The sequence below is a fragment of the Prionailurus viverrinus genome, chromosome A2 (assembly GCF_022837055.1).
Source record: "Prionailurus viverrinus isolate Anna chromosome A2, UM_Priviv_1.0, whole genome shotgun sequence".
NCBI classification, from domain to species: domain Eukaryota; kingdom Metazoa; phylum Chordata; class Mammalia; order Carnivora; family Felidae; genus Prionailurus; species Prionailurus viverrinus.
Window position 1 is genome coordinate 149,350,222 of NC_062562.1, and position 26,184 is coordinate 149,376,405.

Sequence of the window (26,184 nt, forward strand, 5' to 3'; positions counted from 1 at the left end):
TACATAGTTTCGGATCCACCTATCACAGGAAAATTAATTCATCCTCTGTTCAAAAATATTTAAGTAATCAAGGATGTTTTAAAATCAACCTACACGCTCTTACTGATCTCCCTCATTAAATTCTAATCCATTAAATGTCAATAACCACCAACATATAATCAATGTAAGCATACCTCAGATAAAGCTGATACGCTATGGTATTGGCACAAAAAACAACGCATCTCCTCAATTGTGAATTTTCACACCTTTTACTACTTTACTTTTCTTCACTGTACCAGAAAAAGGGTTTTTTTTTTTTTTTTTTTTTTAAGAAGGAACGATTTTTGACACAAAAACGCTTCTATCATTTTCCTTCATGGAAAGAATTTTATGGCTTCTCACTGTAACTAACAGGGTTGTGAAAAGCAGCAAGAAACCAGATGCGTTCACAGCAATCCAGAACAAATTTGGTCACAGAGACCAAGGCTTGAACTCGATCACTCTCGTACACTCTGCCGAATATCAAAAGTGTCCAGTTACTCCCCAGTTCACAGGAGGCCCATCTAGCTCCGATTTTGCAGCAATGATAGCCATCATGGAGATTTGAAAAATGGTCCCTGAATCAGATATTTCAGTTTTATAAGCAGCTAGAATTGTACTAACTCATATTGAACCCCTAGTTAAAATAATTTTAAAGATAAATAAATACTGTCAAGAAAGAAAAATTTCAGGGATAACTATAAATTTCATTAAGATATATAGCAGATGTTACATGGAAGATGAATATTCATTCCATCTGGCTTCCGCTGCAATTCATTTTATCTTTACAGTGATTTCCAAATATCCCAACTCAAAATGCTTACATTGTACAAAAATTTAACTGCAACACGTTTGTGGTGCAAACAGTTTGTCATTTTTTTGCTTAGTTCAACATGACTAAGTTTGTTAATATATTTTGACAGACTTGCATAACATCCTAAAATGTTTTGAACAATGCAGTTTAGGCCGCAATGCAATATTAATGAGTGAATAATGTTCTTGAATATAAGGTTTAATATTTAATGATTCAGAGTGCTGCCTGGATTTGATGCAGAAGAAAAATGTGGTTAGAAATCACTGCATTTTTCAGGGGACCTGAGAAAAAGACTACAGATTCGAGGCAAACCTTTAACCTAAACTTTGAGCTGAGGTCTCAGGTGTGAAATTGATGCTTCGCCAACTGAATTTCTAGTGCTTATCAGTATTCACAGCATCACAACATTTATCAAGTGTCATTTATCAGAATTTTTAAATTACTAGGAGCTCAGATGTCTATGCCAAGAGGTGGGAAAAGGAAGGCTAGTGTAAAAATAACACTGGGTAGTCTACATTCAAACACATTTAAGAATCAAACCCACCAATTGCATTAATATGTCAATTTGATTATTTCTCTTTTTAAAAATGTGTGAAACTATAATACAGTATTAACTTCAGATCAAATAACTTATCTCCATATCTTCTGTAAAGGTTAAGTACCTAACCTAAAGGATCACACAAGAAGGATCTAATCAAAAGGATCACAGTGATGTTGGTTCAACCTGTTTGTTAGTCTAATGCACACATTACTGAACTTGACTTACCTGCAAACATTTCTATGTCTTAAAACTAAGCACATGAAGAGCAGTAAGAATGAGATTTATCAAAGTCAGTAAAGTAATACCCAAAACCATAAAACTGTGAAGAAAGCACTGTAAAGTACTCTTAACTGGAATGTTAATATTCTCGTGCTCTTAAAATAAAACACTATTCAAAGGATGCAAATAAGGCCCAGTCTCTAATACTTATCTGCACTTAATAGTTCACAACAGCCATGTCAATAACCACTACAACACTACCTAGAATCAGAACATCTGCATGTAAAACTCTACTCTGGCATACTGAATTTATCAATATAACCTCGCTGAGCTGTTGATTTTTCTCACAGGCAGATGGAAATAGTAACAGCTTATGCCAAATGATTGTTATAGAATCAAATTAAATAACACTGTTAAGCACTAGGTCATACTCAAGGCATTATACCAATGTGAGTAAACACAGAAAAACTGATGTAACGTTTACTGAGCAACTACAATGCGCGACAGAGGGCCTGCACAAAACCCTTCATTTGCATTACCACTGTAGTTGTCAGAATAAAAAGAGAAGACAATGGCAAAGTCTAGGCCACTTCATTTAGGTTCTAAAAAAAAAAAGGAGGAAAATGAAAATAACAGGAGAATGGTGGGGGGAGACAAAAAGCACAAAATGCAAAATGGCAGAAATAATTCTAAATATGGAAGTGATCATAATATGTGTAATTTGGAACTGAACTTGCTAGTTTAAGTCACATTATTGATAGACAGAATTTTAAAATCCCACCTACATACTGTCTACAGGAGATACAGCAAAATCACTAAAATACAGAAAGACCAAAAATAAAAAGATGGGAAAAAATGCAATTAAGCGAACACTTACCAAAAGAAAGCTGGTGCAGCTATATGAATATTGACAAAACAGAATTTATGTTAAAGAGTATCATTAAAGATAACTACATGATAATAACAAAAGATTCAGTCAACCAGAATAGATACAATGTTCAACCTGTATGCATTTAATAACACAGCCACAAACTATATAAAGCAAAAACTGTCAAAATTACAGGCACACAGCTCTTACAGTAACTAGTAGATGATGCAGCAGGTAAAAAAAAAAAAAAAAAAAAAAAAAGTAAGACTATAGATTTGAACACAATTTTTACCTAATGGACATGTATAGAACCCTCCACACAACAAATAGAGAATGCATATTCTTTTCAAGTGAATACCAAATAGTGATGTACTGAGCCATTAAAAAAAAAAAAAATAACAACAGAAGGAACGCAAATATATGGGTGAAAAAGTTTCTAGTATCTGTATTTCCATCAACATCATATTTTGATAGTTGACAAAGTTATCTTCTCAATTTGGAAAAAAGACAAATTATCAAGTGATCATCAATGCTCTACTATTCAATTTGATACATGTTTTAATCATTATTTATTGAGCACTTATTATGTGCTTAGAATAGTGTACAAAACATGTTTAAAAAAATCAGTGACTCTATCATCAACTACAGTATCATTCCTTCCTTTATATCATGACTTTTCTATAATGCTATTAAGTTAATTCTATCCCATTTTTACCAGATCAGCAATTATATCAACATTAATTTCAAAATGAGACGAACAGAAACAAAACCGCTTTAAAATGTCTACTGTAGAAAATCTGAAAAGTTTGCCAACAAGTAATAATAGTCTTCTTTCACTACAAAATGTTAATTACTAGCACAATCAGTAAGAGTCAATTTTTTTTGGTTAAACCATTTAAAAGAATTGATGCTACAAATTCAATGAAAATTAATTAATTCCTCCTCAGCACTGGTCCTGATGCTCCTGCAGGTAATGATGGTGTCTCTTTAAGGGAACAGAGAATTGGTAATTAGACTTCCCTCAAGTGTGAATAACTGAGACAAAAAGGCAGACAGAAATTCACTTGGTACTCTTTACCCACCCTAACCCAAAAATCTATATTAAGATACAGTAGCTTTTATAACTATTCTCTTTTAAAATGTAGTTAAAAGCAAATGGAGCACCTAGGTGGCTCAGTGGGTTAAGCGCCCGACTCTTGGCTTTGGCTCAGATACTGATCTCACAGTTTGTGGCTTCAAGCAACACGTCAGGCTCCAAGCTGATGGTGTGGAGCCTGCTTGGGATTCTCTCCCCCTCTCTCTCCCTCTGCCCCTCCCCTGAGTTCTCGCTCTCAAAATAAATAAATAAACTTAAAAAAAATTTTTTTACCGTATTTAGGAGAATAGTATGCTCAGAAAAACAGAAGAATACACAAGAACTTGTTAATAATGGTTACCACTGGGGAAAGAGATAGGGTACTGGGCAGAGTTTTTTTCAATTTTGTGGTATCACCATTTTTATGCAAATGTATTATTTACATAAAATGTTAGAGCAACACTGACTAGAAGAAATATAATGCAAGTTACAAATGTAATTTAAAATTTTCGGGGTGCCTGGGTGGCTCAGTAGGTTGAGCATCCAACTTTGGCTCAGGTCATGATCTTGCGGTCCGTGAGTTCGAGCCCCGCGTCGGGCTCTGTGCTGACTGCTCAGAGCCTGGAGCCTGTTTCAGATTCTATGTCTCCCTCTCTCTCTGACCCTCCCCCATTCATGCTCTGTCTCTGTCTCAAAAATAAATAAACGTTAAAAAAAAATTAAATTTTCTAAAAACCACATTAAAAAGGTTAAAAAGAGCCACATCAAATTAATTTTGACAATGTATTTTATTTAGCCAAATACATCCAAAATAATTATTTCCACATATAATCAATACAATTAGAGAGAGACTTTTATAAGTAAAGGAGATGTTCTATATTCTTTTTCACACTGGGTCTTTGAAATCTGTATTTTATACTTAGAGTAGATCTCAATTTGGATCAACCATACTTCAAGTGCTTAGTAATTACTTGTAGCCATAGGACAACACAGACCTACATTAAGTCTCAAAGACACATCTAGGTACAAGTTATTTTTCTTCCTAGATTTCAAAGCAATAAGGAGGTATCCATGCAAACCTCTCTCTCATCAGTTCTCAGCTAATGGCAGTAATACTACTGTTTCACTACTGATTTTGAAGATCTTTATCAAGATTTTGCTTCTGATGGCATCTTCCACAACAAGGAATGATTTAATTTCTTTCTGCAAGGCTTTATTTAGCCTACCCGTCAATGCCCTCAATCCGTGTATGTCATTTACCTCCTTGGTATGTAAATGAGAATTCTTAAAATTACACTGCGCATTTGCAAAGTCATGGATGGGGCTAAACAGTATTACGCTAAGCGAAACAAGTCAGTCAGACAAAGATAAATACCACATGATTTCACTCATAGGTGGAATTTAAGAAACAAACAAACCAGCAAACAGAAAAAAAGAGACAGCGAGAGGGAGGCAACCTGAGAGACAGACTCTTAACTACACAGAACAAACTGATGGTTACCAGAAGGGAGGTGAGTGGGGGGTATCGGTTAGGTAGGTAATAGGGATTAAGGAGAGCACTTGTGATGAGCACTGGGTATTGCATGGAAGTGTTGAATCACTATATTGTCCATGTGAAACTAACAATACACTGTATGTTAACTAACTGGAATTTTAAAAATTATGTTATTTGTGTGCAATGCCACTATCTTCATTCAGGGCTTTAACTACCTAAGCAAAGTTGGCTACTGCTGATCACCTGGCTCTCCTTTCAGAAGGTCTTTAAAAAGCCAAACACAGGGGTGCCTGGGTGGCTCAGTTGGTTGAGCGGCCGACTTCGGCTCAGGTCTGTGAGTTCGAGCCCCGTGTTGGGCTCTGGGCTGACAGCTCAGAGCCTGGAGCCTGTTTCAGATTCTGTGGCTCCCTCTCTCTGACCCTCCCCCATTCATGCTCTGTCTCTCTCTCTCTGTCTCAAAAGTAAATAAAAGTGAAAAAAAAAATTTTTTTTTAAAGCCAAACACAGGGGTGCCTGGGTGGTCCAGTCAGTTAAGTCAGGCACCTTCAGCTCAGGTCATGATCTCAGGGTTCGTGGGTTCGTGTTCCACATCAGGCTCCGTGCTGACAGCTCAGAGCCTGAAGCCTGCTTCAGATTCTGTGTGTGTGTCTCTCTCTATGCCCCTCCCCCTCACACTCTCTCAAAAATAAATAAACATTAAAAAAAAAATTTGTTAAAGCCAAACATAACTGAAGAACACAGTCCCAGACTTTATAGAGGGTCTCCCAGCGATTGAAAGTTATTTTCTGAGCAAGCAAAAAAAAAAAAAAAAGTGAAGGTGCCAGTACTTAAGAATCAATCATTTAGCATCATTATCAATTTTAACACTTATATTAACTAAAAGGATAATTTTTTCAAACTAAAAGTCGATTTTTTTCAATCACTTGTTAATCCGATAAGAAAAAAATGCCCTATCTCACCTCTCCCACTTAGCACTTTTGAAACTAGACATGGCCTATCCTTAAGAAACACAGTCAATGGCTCATGCAAAAGAAACAAAGTACACCTAGCTTCACTTAGCTTGTTTTTCGTGCATTTTCACCAACAAAGAGATTTTCTACACTCCTTAGAAATGATGACAGCAAGAGGAAATGAGAAAGGGCACATGCAGAAGGTGGCAGGTAGGTTGTTCTCTCTATACAACTAGGGAATAATTCTCTGAAACTCATGGGTAGATGGACCGATGGACAAAATGGACAATCACATATACAGAACATGTACTATGATTCTGTGAGTCACTGTGCTGCTCTAAGAACTTTATATGGAATATATCACTTAGCTCTCAAAGTAGCCCTGAGGATATGCCAATGTGGGTGTTATTATTGTGTTCCATCTTACATAGGGGGAAACTGACCCCTAAAATTGAGTAATTTACTCTATGGTCTCTGAACTAGTAACTCATAAAGATGGAATTCAAACCCAAGCAGTCTGACCCCTGAGGGGTCACACTCTTACCCATCACATGCTACTGCTTTTCAAAGAGACAAAAGTTCTCTGTAAAAAATGAGCATTTTGCATTGAAAGTTTAATGTGTGCCAGGCACTTTATATAAATTGTCTTATTTAACCTTCACTTAAAAACGAGATTATCAGGTAGGTATTCTTACTAACCTAATTTCACAACTGAGGGAACTGAGAAGGTAAATCAGCTACTCGAGATCACAAATTACTAAAACACAAAGCTAACAGTCGAATCAAACCTCCATCTCTTAACCTTCAGCCTATTCTCTGCCCCTCCCTCAATGTAGGTAGATTCGTAATTAGTATAATGGAAGAAATCCATGTAATTAGGCTTTCCTATGACTAAAATAATTTTACTTGTAATGCTTAACAGTTCAAAACGAGCATGTTATACAGAGAGATACCCTGCATGAAGTTAAGCACTACCAAAAAAGACCACTCATTACAAAACTATTAGAGGCTAACACTGTTTCAATTTCTAATTCACTTTCAGCTTGCTTTTAATAGAATTAACTCAGAATGGGCGTAGTATTTAAATAGGGACACATTTTCAAATTTTTTCTTTTCAAATATCTACAGAACCCTTATTAAAATTGCTCTCCCATTTAATGTCGCACAATAATGACGCCTCCTGAAATCTTCATACACAATACACTCACACGGGCAGCAAATGTTGCAATGATATTAACCTACCATTCATTTAAGTAGAAATCAAACAAGAATGAAAATGAAATTAAGGGGCATTATTGTACAGTTTCATTACAGATTCCAGGGTGAAATAAAATGCTAAGACATTGAAAAATAAAATGTGTATTTGAATTTCTAGGGGTTGCTATATATATTTATATATTTGTTATCTATATATATTTTTATATATTATGTATATTTTATATAAATAAATAAATAAGTGTATTAGTGTGTGTGTGTGTGTGTGTGTGTGTCTATATCTATCTATATATGTATGGAAATAGGGTGAAAAGATACAAGTAACTAATGAGGTCTATTAGGATATTTAAAAAATAAATCCTAAAATTATTAAGGATCGGGGTGCCTGGGTGGCTCAGTCGGTTAAGCGGCCAACTTCGGCTCAGGTCATGATCTCGCGGTCCGTGAGTTCGAGCCCCGCGTCGGGCCCTGTGCTGACAGCTCAGAGCCTGGAGCCTGTTTCAGATTCTGTGTCTCCCTCTCTCTGACCCTCCCCCATTCATGCTTTGTCTCTCTCTGTCTCAAAAATAAATAAACGTTAAAAAAAATTAAAAAATAAATAAATAAATAAAATAAAATAATTAAGGATCTATCTATGTGTTAAAATGAATCAAGATGAACCTCAGAAAACAGTTTATCAGGTAAGATAAATGTTTCAAAGACAACATTCAACCAAACTTGTGCAAGATTGCTAGAACGTGAAACTCCCACTACGGCCAATTCTTAAAAATTTCCTTAAGACCTGTTTATAGGACTAAAAAAGTACAGAATTGGCAAACATGATCTTAAAAATGCCTGGGGACTCATATGCTTTAAACATGGGCTTGAAATGGTAAATTAACCTCTCTGGGTTCAGGTCAGGTCCCATGGGAAGACAGAATAAACCATTATTTTTTTAAAGCAAAGTTAAAAATAACAAATACAACCACTGAGCTTTTATTTTTAACTGGGTGAGATACGTACAATTGGCTATAAATATCTTCAATGACTCAAAAATGTGATAATTGAAGAAACGATAATTTTGTTGCTGTCCATCATATGTGACGGTGAAAAAGTAAAATATGGCTGTAAAGACCAATTGTATTTCCTTCCTCACTATGACAATGCTCTACCATTTATAGTTAGCTGTCAAGTTCAAATTTACATAGTCTCCTGTTTGTTTCTGATTTTTTAATGTATTTATTTAAACGCAAGGTGGAGCATCTGGGTGGCTAAGTCAGTTAAGCATCCAACTTCAGCTCAGGTCATGATCTCGCAGTCCCTGGGTTTGAGCCCCACATCTGGCTCTGTGCTGACAGCTAGAAGCCTGGGGCTTGCTTTGGATTCTGTCTCTCCCTCTCTTCCAGCCCCTCCCCCACTCACACTCTGTCTCTCTCAAAAATAAATAAACATGGACCCTAATCCAATAGGACTCCTGTCCTTCTAAGAAGAGGAAGACATACCAAGGATGCTCTCAAAATGGGGGATGGGGCAGGGAGGGCAGAGCCAGATAAAGACACAGAGAGAAGTCAGCCATCAGCAAGACAAGGAGACAAGTCTCAGGAGAAACCAAATCTCTGGCTTTTTTTTTTTCTTTTTTGAATTTTAGAGACAGAGTGCGCACACAGGAGCAGGGGGGAGGCAGAGAGGGGAAGAGAAAGAATCCTAAGCAGGCTCCATACTCAGCAGAGCCCAATATAGAGTTTGACATGGGGCTCAATCCCATGACCATGAGATCATGTCCTGAGCCAAAATCAAGAGCTGAATGCTCAACTGACCGAGCCACCTAGGCGCCCCTGGAGGAACCAAATCTAACAACACTTTAATTTGGACTTCCAGCCTCCAGAACTGGGAGAATAAATTTCTGTTCTTTTCAGCTACCCAGTTGGTGGTATTCTGTCATGGTGGCCATAGCAAACTAATAACGCCGTCTCCTGAGAAAGAATACCAGAGGAGCTTCAGAGTTCTAGAAAACAAGACTGATTGCATTGCAAAGGTGGGCCGTGAAAGCAAAACGAAAGTTTCAGAAAAGCTAGCTTATAAATAAAGATAAAACTCAAATGGAACCAAGATTTATAATGCTTGTCAGCATAGAGGTCAGGTTAAGGTACCTCTCAGTACAGCACGAATTATGATATATGTCCAAAAAGCGAAGGAAAGCAGCAATTTAAGACACTGGGATAATTAAGTAGTAGACAAAAAATAATAATAATAATAAAATAAAATAAAATATATAATTTTATATATATATATATATATATATATATATATGCCACTAGAAGTGGGCAGAGAAGGTGGCCCGTGTCATGGCTGCTGCTGACTCCAGATCCCTGCAGCATTTAAAGTTTCACGGGTAGGGGAAACTGGCAACTCTCTGGACCTCCTCAGGGACCCCCAAGCTACATACTGCTGAGCCCTCTCCCCACCACACTGCGATACATGTCTCCCAATCTTCTGATTCTCTTAGCTTCTTGATTAATTTATTTGCCCTTTCAAAATGTCCTCTAATTCATTACAGCCTTCCTGGAATTGCTGTCTGGCTTCTCAACATGTGATATCAGATGTCCCATAAACAACAGGACTATTATATTAAAACCGTGAATTAGATCCGAGCATCCTATTTCTCCCTAAGCCTATTAACTTGATGTTCTACAGGTTGAATCTCATTTAATTTGCCATTTACAGGATAACCTTTCCAGGTGTATCTTTCAAGTCCTTCCTGCTGTTCTGGATATCTCTTAATATCTGTATGTTGGGGGAAATCATCAGAATGAGGTAAGAAAATTAATCCTGTTTTTCTCCTAATGGGAAAAACTGGAGAGGATGAGCACACAGTGCAATCAAGTCAAGACTGGGCAACACCCTGAAGAGGGCTGCCTTCCTGACTGAAGACTGAATAGCCAGCTGCTCACAGAGAAAAGCAAAGGGTATTTCTCTGAAATGAGAAGATTGAGTGATCAAAAGGGTCAGTTAAGGCAATTTCCTATTCTTCAGCATTTTGCCATTAGTTATGCAGTCAAAGGTGTTATGTCTCTATGCACAGAATTGTCACCATATGGTACCGGAATCAGCAGATCATATTACCAATGATTTTTAGGAGGGGAAAATTCAAAACGATACTTCTCTGTTATCTATACACACATGCAGAAAAGCAAGAAATTCTATGGGGGCCGGGGGGGGGGGGGTGGCACACTTATATAACACAGCAAGGCCAGGCATGTTGTCAATAAAAGTAAATTAAAAAATCACTTTGCCACTTCTATAACCTCTCAGTTTTATACTGTGTTAGAATGATATATGTTAAATACATCAAGATAACGCTACTCAGTCATGAAAAATGCCTAAGACAAATTCAAATGACCACCATAATAAAGAATTTGATCTTTTCTTTTTTGTATTCTCCCCAGGCTTATGTCAGTAAACTAGAATAAACATGTTATTAAAAGAGAATCAATAGAAGGCTTTAAAATATACAGTACCACAAAAGGTCAAGCCCTGGTATCGATTTTAATATAACATTTTTTGTGCAGCTTCCCAAAGGGTTCTTTTCTAATATTGTTCTTCATTTTTCTCTCACTTTGCTCCCTGACTGGTGAATTTGTTGTTCTTGTCTGCAAAAAGCTGTCTAAAGCTGGGTTTGCTGAGTGTGTGTCATTCCTATGACAAGCTGCTGGAAATGAAAAAACAAAAAACTAAAAAGTCAACCAAAATAAAAAAATTAAAGGTAGTGGGAGGATAGACAAGAGAGCATGAAGCACAAGACAACATTCAAATAGCAAAGAGTACAGAAATGCTGAAACTCAGAACAATTTGCCCTCGTAGACCCTCCTGGGCTTTTATCTCCCCGGGGGCCTTGCATGGACACCGAGTCCTTGAAGCCAGGAAGGCTGAGGAAACCTTCCTGGTCTCTTGGGATTCAACAACAACAACAACAACAACAACAACAACAAGAAAAAACGATCTCAAAAAACCAGGTAAAGGACACAAATTTTCAAAATACAAATCCATGTGACCCCAGGCTCCTCTTGAACTTAAAGCACCAAATGTTCAAAGGAAAACTGGAACACCTTCAACAGGATTCGAGGGGACTAATGAGAGGCGTGCGGCTGGAGCCACAGACTTCCTGATTTCTGTCCCAACATTCAAGGTTCACAGACTGAGATAAAACACACTCAGTCATAAAAGTATGAGTGTGTGACACAGTGTGTATTTTAGAGGTAGTTCAAATTTTTTGTAGGTTTTTAGTTGCCAACAAAAATAGTCCAGAGTCCAAACCATAGTCTCCTAACTGTCAGTCTTTCACTTCTAGACAATGCTGACTAAGCAACTGTCTCAGGACAGGATAGAAAAATACATCATTTTTTGCCTAAGTCACATGAAACCAAAAAAAACGCTGCCTCTGCAGTTAAACCTGCGAGCTAGTTACACCTACTAGAGGGGAAGACATGAACCACAGTTGTTTCCTGAGGCCCAAGAAAGCTGAAGAGGAACAGCTGGGAAAGAGGTGTAAGGGGAAAGAGAGCTGGATTCGAATCCTGACGCTGCCTTTTGTCAGTAACACAGCCTAGGGCAAGGGACTCAGCCTCTCCGAGTGGCGTTCCAACTGTAAATCAAACCTGTGAGGGGCAGAGCTACCCATCCATTTGCTCCCAGCCTTGAATCCTGAGGAATTGTGAGGGGTATCATCCTACAGGCTGCCATACAGGCTAAGGAAGGGTGGTCAGAAGGCTCCTGCAGGAGTGCAGAGCTAAGGTACACAAATACAGCAGCACGGCACCCGGTAAACAGGAAGCGATCATTAAGTGAGAGCTGCTGTTGTCACATGATAATTCTCCTGCCTCTTTTCCCTTCTGGACAAATTCTATCCCATTCTAATCCTATTTAGCCATAACCATAAAATATCATTTTAATTTGGTAATGCATTCTTGTTGACACTTACTATATATATATATGAGTTCTGCCCTCCTATTCCAGTGGAAGAGACCGTCAATCAACAGCCAAAGTGCAATGAAGAAACAAAGTAGAGAAAAAGATAACCAGAGTGAGGGGACAGGAAAGAAAAAATATTTAGATAAAATAATCAGGGAAAGCCTCTCTGTGGGGCTGGAAAGAACACCAAACAGTAAAGAGGAAGCCAGCCATGCAAAAATGGAATACAAGTATTATAGGCAAAGAGCTGTAGGCACAAACAGGTTTGCAGCTGATGCCACTGAAATGTCCAATGAGAAGGTGGGAAGAGATGAGGCATGAGCATATTCATATACAAAAGGAATCAGAGGACTAGAAGGTCATGGAAAGATCTGGACTTTATGCTAAATCTAATGAAAATCCAGTCGAAAATTTTAAGCAAATAAACTCCCATGATTCAAAATACATCTTTAGGGGCACCCGGCTAGCTGGGTGATGAGTAGAGCATCCGACTCTTGATCCAAGGTCATGAGTTCAAGCCCCACGGTGGGTACAGACATTACTTAAAAAAATAAATTTTTAAAGCACACTAATACTGCTTTGTGAAGAGAACTTGGAGACCAGGGTGGCTCTCTGGAGGAGACTTTGTAATTGTACAAATGAGAAATGATAAAGACTTAGACCAGGGTTTCTCAACCTTAGCACTGATGACATTTGGACTGAATAATTCTATGTTGTTGGAGGCTGTTCTATGCATCATAGGATATTTACCAGCATCCCTGGCCACCACCCACTCCCTAGACACCAGGACCACCCTCTTCGTTGTGACAACTGTAAAGGTCTCCAGTCATGGCCAAATGCCCCAGGGGTGGGGGCGAGAGGAAACTATCCCCCAACTGAAAACCGCTAGCTTAGACTAAGTAGGGATAGAAATAGTGAGGGACAATGGATTTGCAATACATTTGAAAAGCAGAGACAACAGGGCTAATTAATTAGAAGGGGGAAAGGAGAGACATAAAGGCAAGAAGAAGGGAGCAAGAATAATCAGTAATCAAAATTCTAATATTGCCCTCAATTTTTGTTAGGCTAACATGTACGTTTTCAGTAGTTTCAGGAAAGTGCTTTCTATGTCAAACCTACCTGGAGCTGTACAAATAACTTATGTTACAGAAACTCACTTGGACAATAGTTTGGGCTCTTTTTCTTTAAGTCTATAAAAACCGAATTGTATGGTTGACAGGTATATTCATAAAGAAATACATAATTCCCAACATTTTATAGCAAAATTTACTGAAATATTAATTTTCATCCACTATTTGACAGTATTTTGACAGTTTTATTTCAAAATACAGTCATGTGAATTAAAAAAAATACCAAAAAAAAAATCCCTTTACTTATGAATTCTTTTCAAAACTAAATTCCTTATTTATTGAGCTCCACAATCAAGGCAAAAATTGTACTGAAATCTGAAAAACATAAAACTTCGGTAAACTCTTTTGGTAAACCAAAAGAGCCTCAGAGAGAACATTCAGACTAATACATAATCGGTAACATCACTGTTGGACCAGAAAATAATTTAGCCTCTGAGACACAGTCAAGTAGAGTGGTGATCAGTATGATTTCAGATTCCAGACTGTTTGTGTACAAATCCCAATTTCTCTATTTTCTGGGCATGTGACTGTAAGCAAGTGAATCTCTGTGTGTTTCAGATACTTCATCTGCAAAGTGAGTGTACCAGCAGAAGAGAACTCCCTTCACAGCACTGCTGTGAAGGATTAAATGATCAATCCGTGCAAAGTGCTTGCACCAGTGCTTGGCACAAAGGAAGGGTTCAAAAACTATCCGCTGTTACTATTATTACTTATTATTACATATTATTACTGTGACTGTTACTTTTCCTAGGTAGAGTCTTCTTAAATGGCGTGTATTATCAGATCTAAAGTCTACCTGTAAGATCTGTATAAATGGCACACATGGGAAGAGGCCCACAATATAAGATTGGGAAGGGAAAAAAAGCAAGTTATACAACATTATTACTTCAATCTCATTTTGTTTAAAACACAAACCATGTAAAACACTGTTAAGAATATATTTCCCCCCGGGTATGAATGTGTGAATGGTTTTCTATGGGGAAACAGCAGAGTAAGGGAGAGAGGGGGAAAGATGATTAACTTTTTGTTCTTCTATATTATCTGAATTTCTTCAATAGGTATTTCTTTTGTGTGTGTGTGTATATTTTTTTTACAAATAAACATCCGTGTTTTCAGTAGTTTGAGGAATGACCTAAATCAAACCTACCAGGCTCTGTAGCAATAATAAAGATTGCAGACACTGCTGGGTAATGGTTTTTAAAAGGCGAAAGATTTATATGAAGAGAAACCAGAGTATGGGCAATGGTCTTTAAATTAATTGACATTTCCCATATTAAATTAGTGGTCTCAGTTGCCTTTTTTTTTGGTTTTGTTTTGATTTGGTTTGCTTTTAATCCATCATCCTATTGTACTTATAGCAAAATTGTAATTTATGGGTTTTTAAGGAATTCTTGTTCTAATCTAATCACCATTCGTCAAATGGCACCGGGAGATAAGGAATTTAAGCAATCCATTCTAAGACGCTGTGAAGGAACTTAAATTTAAATCATTAATTGAAACATTAATGGTTAATAAACTATTTTTATACTTTATACTTGATGTCAAAAAGCACACTAAAATCATTTTAATGGGATAACTTCGAAAACCAGTTCAAGTGAAATAGTTTGTGAAATAGTTTGAGTTCCCTACACAGTATATGCGTAGGGAAGCAGCTGTAAACAGTATATGATAAATTGCTCCACACACATCGTACCTGCACATTATTCAATGCAGGAATTCTATATTCTAGTTCCAAAGGCACATTGCCCTAACAGCTAATTTTCTTAACTGATTTAAAAACACAGAAGTTTGTCAACTAAATGTGATACCTTATCAGATTACTTTGACTATTACAGAAAAGACAAATAATAACAAACGCTACAAACCAAAAATCCAACACATGAAGCAACACAACCGATAAAAAATACTAGAATGACTGTAAGTCTCCTAAAAAAAACAAAGAAAAAGCCCAAGAATGAATATAAAAGTAGAAATGCAAAATGATTTCCACTCCACAGTCATTTATCTAAGTAAATCAAATCCTACACCTCTTTATTACTTCTCGAACAATGGCAGGGCCCAGGTGGCTCCACTGAACTCAACAGAACACTGCTGAGCACATGTGTGCCTCAGTGACCAGAAGCTGACACTCATCTCTAAAGTTCAGGAGACAGAGGACCACCTGCTGCCACATGCGGAGCCACCACACTGAGCAGTTAAGAAAAATATCCCAATCTTAAGCTAATAAGGAATTTACGTTGCCTCCATCACTTAAAACATGTACACAAATGAGCATTTAATAATTAAGTTACAGCCTACATAAATAAAGAATATTAACTTTAAACACAAATTCTCAAAAGATTTTGGTCCTAAAATAAAGGAAGTTGTAAAAAAAAAAAAAAAAAAAAGTTGCCCAGATCTAATAACCAGGAGCACACTACGGAGGTCCTTTTTGAAGCGATCTTTTATCTACTATGATTCAGAGGTGAAAATCCAAGTAAATGCTTGCTACCCCTCCCCACAATGATAAATGAAAAACTTTAAGGGAAGGACTCCCTGTACACACGGAAAGGTAGTACTGTGGGACAGTAAAGTGCATGGACTCCATCGACTCGGGTTTGAATCCCAGACCCAGCGCTTACTAGATACAAGCCTGGGCAAGCTCCTTTACCTCTCATGTTCCTTATTTATAAAGTGGGGGTAACAGAGGTGCTGAGAGGATGAATGACTTAAAATACAGAAAGTGCTCAGAACAGCACTGAACACACAACAAATACAAGGCAACACCACCTACAATTTTTTTTTTTTAATTTCTCATTTTAGTTGGGCAAATGGGTCCTGAACTGGAAATGGTTTTCATAACAGATAATATGTGACCCCAGAGTGTATATCCTATGTGTGTCTGTCATGTATAAACTGTGAAGAAAGTTTCCAAAGACAAACCATCTCCACTTCTGGATAAGAATGGGATATGAAAGAATATGGGTTCTCTCAGCAAAATACTTACTAGAAACTTAACATGAGCCACTAGCTTTTTAACAGTTTTCACCAACCAGGAAAGGAAGGGGGAGGGGTTATTACTTAAACATCAAAATGCGTCAATGTTTAGAAATATTATAATGCTGAGAAAAAACTTTACATCTGATTTACAACCGCCCACACTCCTTTTCAGCTTGAGACTCTACTGGCAAAGCTGTTAAAGTCAGAAGAAGAAAGAAGGGACCCTGTCTGTGTATTTTTCCAGTTTCCAAAGGGAACTGCCATAGAAGGATCTCACATTCTTCTACACTCCTCCCAACACAGCATTCATTACCAGCAGGATCAGCAGATGTCTTCCAGAAGGGCCAGGACTGCGTGCTCAGCCAGGGTAAGGCCCAGCCTACGTGGACCACCGTCCATAAATACTAACTTCTGGACTCAAGGAAATGGACATCAGGCCACTGCCCACTCACCTTCTAGAACAGAAACAAAACCACATCCATCCAACAAATGCCGTTTGGACAAGACAAGTACACTCCTCACACAGAAAGTGTCCAAATTGGAGAGAAAATTATCCTGACCCCAGGTTTCTCAAACTAAGCCCTAATTAGCATCAGGGCCTATGAAGAGGATTCCCAGGTCTTTAGGAAGGGAAAAGAGGGGGGAAAAGGCTGACAGAGCTCTACATCCCTAGTCCTAGCCCTAACCAGATGGCACTTTATATTGGAGTCCCGTGTCGAGCTTCCTTTGAATCAATGTTTTACAGGATGATGAGAGTCAATATGATTCTATCACCTCAGCAATCGACAGTGTGGGGCTGAGGGGCTGTCCAATTCAAGTCCTGGTTCGGCTGCTAAGAAGCTTCACATATGTCTACTTCAGTCATATGTTTCTATGAAACAGTGATAAACTATTAATGCTACTGTCAGTGTTATGGAAGGGATGATAAATGATTCACAGAGCACATTACCACCCCCTCCCATCCCCAGATTGTACTGGGCAATGCAGAAACAGCAACAAGAACCACTACAACCACAGAACACGCAGAAACCAATTCGTAGAAACTTCCAAATGCAGAAACCAATTTTGGCACAAATAACTTCAAACACTATGCTTCACGAGAGAAAACTCTGTAATTACTATCAGAAGATACACGTGAACAAGAAGTGGTTGAACATCACTGCTGTTAATACAATCAGTGAAAAAGTTACAGATTTCTACGGCATGCTTGACTGATTCTGGTTTTCCAGGCTTAATATTCCTACCATGTAGAAAGAGCTTCTTAAACAGGATTCAGGGTGGGCTTCTCCAACAACGTAGCATTGAAAGGAAAGAAAAATGGCTTTGGCAAAAGAAGAGATTTAAATAAAACACAGACTCAATAATCCAACCTTCTATAATGACTGGTTATAGAATGGAGTGGATTCTATTAAAAAGAGAAAAGTGTCACTTGAAGAGAAAAAGATGAAAGCAGCAGATGGTGAGAGATTCCAATAACCAGTACATACAAAGCACTTCCAGTCATGTTCCCCGGAAAAGTACTGGGTGGCTACACGTGATCTTCCTACTGCACTGAGAACGGGTTAGGTCTTGATCTACTTTTAAACAAATGGAATAGAAAAGGGATGGGTATAAAACAACAGCAATGCAGTATGCATTTAAAAAAAAAAAAAGGCTTCAATAAGAAAATAAATCTATTATATTAGGGCTTTTAATACCACAGAAGGAGCTCTTAAACGTCAGCGACTATAAAGGAGTAGTTTGCAGATAATGCCAACAAACTGTCCACTACCATTAGCAAGCCAGACACAGAAATACATTCGCATCACAGCAGACTGATACACATTACACCCGGATATCAGAGGAGTGTCACTGAAGAATGATAACTCAAATTTCATCAATCACCTTATTTGCAAATATTTATAAATCAGAAGTTAAAATTCATTTGCCTGTGACAGTTGAGTGCCTTGAGAAAATACTGACTGCTAAGTGATCTTTTAAAGTCACTTAAAAACTACACTTTTAAGGGGCGCCTGCACGGCTCAGTCGGTTGAGGATCCAACTTCAGCTCAGGTCATGATCTCACAGTTCGTGGGTTCAAGCCCCGCCTCGGGCTCTGTGCTGACAGCTCAGAGCCTGAAGCCTGCTTCAGATTCTGGATCTCCCTGTCTCTCAGTCCCTCACCTACTCTCGGATGTGCTCTCGCTCACTCTCTGTCTCTCAAAAATAAACATTAAAAACAGCAAAATAAAAAACTGCGCTTTTATGATGAGTACGGTTATCTATGGTACTTCTTGCCTGAAAACTGTTTTTTTTTTTTAAGTACTATACACCTAGAGATTACACACAGGCTGAAGGTATGTAATTTCATAACTGTGTGATTTGTGTCTACAATTGGAAAATGGTGTCTCACACTACACTAACTTAAAGATTTATAAGACAAGTATCTATAGACTCTAGTTAAAGTCTGATTTTTATTTTTTATTAATTTTTTTAATGTTTATTTATTTATTTTGAGAGAGAGAGGTCGAGAGTGAGCGGGGTAAAGGCAGAGAGAGGGAGGGAGACAGAGAATCCCAAGCAGGGTCCACGCCAAAGCCTGATGCAGGGCCCAAACCCACGAACCATGGGGTCATGACTCATGGTCAAGAGTTGGATGCTTAACCAACTGAGCCACCCAGGAGCCCCAACGTCTGGTTTTTAAAGGCATAATTTGTTTTTATTTTTAACAAAACATAGAATATATGTTTTGTTATAGAATATGTATATGTATATGTTATAGAATAGGCCGTCCTTGCTAGAAGACTGTCAGGATTTTCCAGGCCCAGTGATTCAACTCAACAATTTCTGTGAGAGCTCACTACATGAAAGGCATCATGCTACGTAAGTTCTGACATGTATTTTCAGTGGGACGCTAACTCACAATACCCTGTTTTTCTCCAGTGGACTCTTTCCTCCTTTCTTTCCCAGTTTTTTTCCTGCAAGGGCAGAAAACATCTAATAATAAAGCTGAAATGAATTATGATACATAATGAGTTTAAACAGAAGATACCATCACTGTGAATTTCACTTTTACGATAAGAAACTAAATGCACAAATAAGCTTATTTAAGCCCTTGTTTGCTGACATAAGCTCTTACTTGATGCTCTAAATTGAAAATGAATGGACTGTGCTCTACTCTAACTTACCCAGATACTGATAAAATTGATGACTAATTTATTAACCAAACTAATTATTTTAAGTCTCACAAATCTAAGGTAATTTTCCAAGTAATTAAAAATGAGGTGAAATTTCAACTGATGTCCATCAAAAACAGCAGGTAAGTCATCTTGGTTAATGCTCGGTTAGTTACAACATCGCGTAGCTATTCCCTTCCTGGTTTCTTGAAGAAAGGTTATTAAAACTGAAACACCTGCGCTTGCCTTTACAGGTAAAGAGGTGAAATTCAAATGCCAAAGGTCAGAGGTCAGAAGTAGCTCCATTTTTCTTGCTGTCAGAGACTGACTCTTGGAGGTGGGGTGCAAAAGACCACATATTGTGGCATATTGTGTCCCTGCTACATTGGCCTGCTACGGTTACAACACAGTACAGTCGGCCATAATCCAAAACAGGCAATAAAGAATAACAGCAAAAACAGACTGTTGACACGGGCATTCAATTTACTCTTGACTCCCAATGCACCAAACAACCGTTCCATCCATGAGATGTGGTGGTAAGCAAAACTAGGATTCCAAATTAGACCCATCAATTGTAGTGTACTACTACTAGGTCAGTGATTTGGGGGGTGTCATCTTGTCAACTAAGCAAATAACTAAAGATTTTCATAAAAGAGAATCAGACCTAAAATTAACTGAATTGAGCTTCCACATGTAAATGTTTTCTGAGATACGATGAGAATACAACACATACAGTCATGGGGCTTACAATCAGCTGCATTGTCACTGGTCTTAATGAAGACCTTTTCCTACAAAGCAACTTTTAATTAGGCTACGTCTGATGGTTAGATTTCAGAGAGTGGAGATTTAAAGGAAAAGAGTTCAGGTGAATTTTCAATGGCCAGTCCAAACATTTCTGAACCGGATCTAACGGCGTGTGGCACTGCCAGGCAGAGATGCCGTCCAAGGCATTCCGAGCAGGTGGGACAGGAGGCAGACCCTCAGGAAGTCCTTTCGGACCTGACAGATGTCACGGCCTGGAGCGTGTGGACTGTACCGGAGAATACAGCTCTAGGACTGTGATGTGCCGTGTTTTCTCCCGCCTGAAAGCATCTCACAACTGCTGTCTGCCACACGGCAGTCCTGCACGGTTGTCACGGCCTGTGAGTAGCATCAAAACTTGCACAACTGGCAGCAGCAGCCTGGAAAAAACCCAGGAATGACAAGGGAGCAACCTTGTAAGGAAGGAATGCTGCGTTGCCAAGGTGTTGATAGCACAGAATATGGGATCCCATATGGAAAAGCAAGAACATCAAGACCCTGAGTCAAAGAGCGAGTCAGAAGAATCAGACCCAATATGAACAGGGACATATTGGTCCAGATCATTCTTTGTGTGTGTGGGGGGGGGGGGGGGGGTTGCCCTATGCATTACAGGATTTTTAGCAGCACCTCTGGCTTCACCTGCTAGATGGCAATAATGACAAGCTGTGACAGCCAAAAATGTCTCCAGACATTGTCTTATGGCCCCTGGGGACCAAAACCTCCCTCAGTTGAGAACACTACCTTAACCTATTTATTTTGCTTACATTTTCCTTTTTCATGAATACACAAATAGGTTTTTTAAAAATTCAAAGTAAATCTTAATGAGCTCTTTCAATAAAGTTTCTAAGAGATAAACTACTGTGCTATAATTTGCAGCAATTTTTTTCTTAGTGGTACATCAAATACTTCTTAAATCGATGACATCTTCAATTCAATGAAATTTAGCCGCCCACCATTCTTTCCCCTTTGTTGTGAAACCTTCATCCTGATTTCCTTTGGGAGAATTACTTCTACCCTGCTGTGTACAGTTTCAGTAGTACTCAGTTCTTCCCTACCTAGTAGTTCTCTCATCTTCCTTTTGATTCTCTTGAGCTATCCAATATGCTTCTAAAAATTTCCTCGCTTCCTAAGTTACCCAGAGTTCAGTTTCAGTCTTTCAACCAAAAAACCTAACTGAAACAAAAGTCCTTCTTCAAGCTAGCCTGATGGAAGACATTTTGGATTAGCTCGCTGCCACAAAGTTCATCAGCTTATTAAAAATGTTACTGGTGGGGCACCTGGGTGGCTCAATGGGTTGAATGTCCAACTTTGGCTCAGGTCATGGTCTCGCGGTTCCTGAGTTCAAGCTCCATGTCAGGCTCTGTGCTGACAGCTCAGAGTCTGGAGCCTGCTTCAGATCCTGTGTCTCCCTCTCTCTCTCTCTGCCCCTCCCCCCGCTCGCACTCTGTCTCTCACTCTCTCTCTCAAAAAGAAACATTAAGAAAAAAATTTAAAAAAGAAAAAAATACTACTGCTTCCCTTACCATTCGCCACATAGGCAGCATGAATGGATTATAGATGAAGCCAGAATTGTTGGAACAGTGTGATGGGCTTTAGGGATTCATTGTACTTATCTGTGATTTTCAGTGTGCTTTAAAATGTCCATAATAAGAAGGTAAAACAAGGATAACAAATACTCTGTAGAGAAAAATAACAAAATCTAAATGATTTCCAAAGTCCTTTTTGCACAAATTTGATTCCTTACACATACGTGTACCTACGTGCCAACCTTAAGTGCTTGGGAAACTACCTGCAGTTATGTGTGCATCTGGACAGCAAGGGAAAACAATGAAGCAGCATTACAAGTGACGGGACAATGGCACAAGGAACCATTCTCTGAAACTGCTTACCAGGGTTTACTCAATTAAGGCAACAGATACAATAATGTATAAATGCCTCGTGACTCCAAAACGTTGCTTTTAAAAGACTATGCATAAAACTTTCTTAATGCTTCTTCTAAAGTTTCTTCTCCAGTAGAAAAAAGAAAGAAAAAAAAATAGCTATTGATTCTTCCAAGAACTACCATACAGATGAACACACACTTTTTGCTGAGATCTGACAGCTGGAAATTTTCATTCTGAAGAAGGCTTCAGACAAAATATTTTTGTAAAGAAAAAATAATAAAAAGGTTGTACTACCCTCCGCTCTCCTTAAAGGTGACAGAAAATAAATTCTTTATCAATAGTCATTTGTCCAGTTACAGCAAAGCTGCCAACCCCAGTCCACAAGAGATAAGAAATTGGCTCTCACTGGTACCTTTTACTCATCCCATTTGCCCTTTACCCTTTCACAGACCAAGGCAGAGCAAATGGGAGTTGAATAATGAAGGGGGGGAAAAAACACACAAAAACAAAAACAAGACACCACAGTGAGAGTTATTGTAACTGAAAGCCTGTACCATATGTGGAGAAAAGACGAAAGTCCTATGTGAAATATAATAAGCAAAGTAAATATGAGAGTCTAACCAAAAAAAAGCCTTATTAAAATAAAATTCAATTAAAAATAATAAAATTTCAAAGACAAGAAATTCTACCATAACATATCGATTTTCTTTGCTTCTTAATGAAAATGGTCTGAAATTTTTTGAATATTTAAACTCCACTCTCTAATTATATACTCCACCAACCTAACCCAATTAAGTAATTATAAAGTGTTGCGTAGGAAACTATTGAAATACACAGAAAACCCTTTTAGCAGTACTAATTACATCTTGATTTTTTTTAAACCCTAAGCCCTGAGCCTTCCCTATTTCCTGAGAAAATGGTGGTCTTAATCTTAAAACTTATGTCCTATTCCATACATTTCAAGTAAATTAGAAGTAGCTCGGCACACTGTCAAAGGGAAAGAAATATTAGGGAACATTTTTCAAACTCCTCAGTTTAGAGATAAAAATCTTGAAGGCCCGGCGAGGTTAAATTATATGTTGAAGGTCCTGTGGTCAGTGAGGACTAGAATCCAATTCAAAGATTCTTTACATTGAGCACTCTCAAACAAAATAGTTAAGCAGTCCAAAATAAGAACAAATACATACTAGGCATCTACACGTGGTAGGCATGTGCCTAGTAGTCACAGTAGAAAGATATTCACATGACTGTATAATACACTGTGCTACATGCAAACTTCAGACGGAGCACAGATGGAACACTTGACTCTATTTTGGATTAAAATGTAGTCATATATTTTTATGAATAAGTACATACTTTAAATCTTTAAAAGTAGTATTTTTTTTTCAATTTTTTTTTTCAACGTTTATTTATTTTTGGGACAGAGAGAGACAGAGCATGAACGGGGGAGGGGCAGAGACAGAGGGAGACACAGAATCGGAAACAGGCTCCAGGCTCCGAGCCATCAGCCCAGAGTCTGACGCGGGGCTCGAACTCACGGACCGCGAGATCGTGACCTGGCTGAAGTCGGACGCTTAACCGACTGCGCCACCCAGGCGCCCCTAAAAGTAGTATTTTTTACCACAAAAAAATATGCTGTCTTGAGCGTTGCTTTTTATCAATTTATGGCTTTTCCACATCTATCTGAATCAGCACAGGAGGATCTACTTGACTGTCTAGTACTCCATTGTGGGCATGTATCCTAAGTCATTCATCCTGTCCCCATAATGGGCATGTGGATTGCTTCCTGTTCTCTACTATTACAAAAACACTTCAGTGAACATTCTTTCAGCTGTTAGCAGTAGTAACAATGACAATAATTGTACAGATGTACAAAAGAATAAAATGTTCAAGAGTGGTTATCTCCATAGAACAGAGTTATGGAGGATTTTGATTCTTCAACCTTATATATTTCTGCAATGTCTCAGCTCTTTTAAGTGAGCACATTACTAATTAGTGCTATCCGTTAATATGAGCACTATGTAAAACATGTAACATTCACTAGTAGCTACAACACCGTAAACCTTAACACCCACAGTAGACTACACAATTTACAATCACAAACCATTTGTTGAGAGAAACTAGCCTCAGAAATGCCTGGAGAATCCTCAAGAAATACTTCTCACATACCGAGAAACTGTACAATAACCACGCAGCTAAGAACCACACGAGAGATACAGCTGTCACAATCAAGTGTGGGAAGAGAGTAAGGGAGGGTTTGAACAAGCACCATCCAAAACTGAAAATGGCCACGTTCATATGTTCAACACATTCTGCAGCTCAAACACAAATATGAGTCTTATTACAATCACTCCTCTCCAAAAATATTTCATAATTATGACAAAAGTCCACCAAAATCTCTCTCAGATATCACAAAACTCACCGTTTCTGATTTTCAGACTCTTTCTTGGCTTGCTCCAACGCCAGCTCCTCAGCCACTCTTCTTTTCAATTCTTCATCAGAAACTAGGATCAATAGAGTGGAAGGAGAGAAAATCAATGATTTCTTAAAAACAAAAGCAAGACAATACTCCAGAAAAACAAAGCGAAGACTAGATCTTAATGGGCAAAGTTCTGCCAGCTGGTCAGCATCTCCTTGGAACTACCTAAGCACTGTAGAAAAGACCAATTAATGCACTTCAGGAGTAATTTAATCAAAAGTTCCCTGGTGACCTAGAAACTTCCACACCTGCCAAAACGTATAATAAACTCAAGTAGCTGCTTACTGCCCAGTGGGGACCGAACCATTAAGTACAAATTCTTTAGGATGATGTCCTATCATTAAAGTGTGACCATCACGTAGAAGAGGAGGAGAGGCTGGAAGGAAGGGACTTCAGAGAGGAAGAGGAAGAAGACATCAAAACATTCTCACTTTGATAATTAATCACTTTAAAGAACCACTTACGACAGGAAGAAAATCATTTGTATTTACAACCATTTTTCCATGATTTGTGAAAAAGGACATGTACAATTTATGAAAATTTTATTTTTCTTTTAACTTCTTTATTAAGTTTGTTGCATAAAAGATATACATTCTCATACTGACAAGTCTTGCCATGAACAAAAGCAACACAAATAAGGCAACAGCAAGATGTGCTTCACATATAAACAATCATGTGGTAAGAATGAGAAATCTGGCCCTGTACGACAAAAAGATTAGGAAGCAAAATGTGAATAACCCCTGCATTCAGAATATACCCAAATGTGTGCACAAACACAGTGCACCCATAATACAGCTCGCTTAAATTCCTGTTTATGATGCATAATTCCTTAATCATCCACTTGTGCAAGAAGAATGAACATGAAGAAACATGAAATCCAAATTGCATTTATTTTCACAATATCAATGCTATACTCAAAATAGTAACTTCATTGAATCTAAAGGTTAAATGTTTCAAAGTGAAAGGCAATCTTAAATTTTTTAACCCTATGAAAGGGTCTGCAAGAACAGGTGGCTTATTTTTCTGCTTGCAAGGAGACTAGGTCTCAGCCTGCACTAAGTGGCATGAGCAACAAAGGACAACAAATACCACTGAGAGTAATGCCCAGACATATCAAAATCTCGACTTGAACCATGTTCTTTCTACTTCTATAGCAAGTCTATTAAACGACCAGCGTAATGGAAGCTTCTGCCTCATGCGACAGAATCCCTAACTTAACTATACATCTATCAGAAATTTCCAAACCCCATTTCCAAAACAATTTTAGTACACCTATTAAGTACTGTAGGTCACTTAAAAAACCAGAAATAAAACATACAACCAGTCTTTGCAATTAAAAGTTTTTTATAACATATAAACAATGTTCAGATACAAATTCTGAACTAAATGTTTTTTCTAAATATGATTTATGTAATCAAGGCTTTCTTAAAGACAGGTCTTAAATGTATGATCTGTACAAACTTAACAGTAGTGTGTATTCCAAATAGAGATTTTCCTCCTATTATGATATGACAATGTAACTCTTTTCTGAGTGAAGACATATGTTAAGGCTTAAGGTGTAAACAACTCTGGAAGGCAAACAACTTAGTAAAGAAATAACCAGTCATCTAAAAAT

The 26,184-nt window shown here is 38.0% G+C and overlaps 1 protein-coding gene across 4 annotated transcripts in view; it reads right to left on the bottom strand.

Annotated features, from left to right (window-relative positions):
* The window catches only part of CHCHD3 (coiled-coil-helix-coiled-coil-helix domain containing 3), a 288,748-nt gene that overhangs the window by 197,086 nt on the left and 65,478 nt on the right, over window positions 1-26,184 (bottom strand). For all 4 annotated transcript variants that reach the window (XM_047850123.1, XM_047850122.1, XM_047850120.1 and 1 more), the window contains exon 3: window positions 24,513-24,594. In XM_047850123.1, coding sequence (XP_047706079.1) covers window positions 24,513-24,594 — 82 coding nt within the window. The remainder of the gene's footprint in view (window positions 1-24,512; window positions 24,595-26,184) is intronic.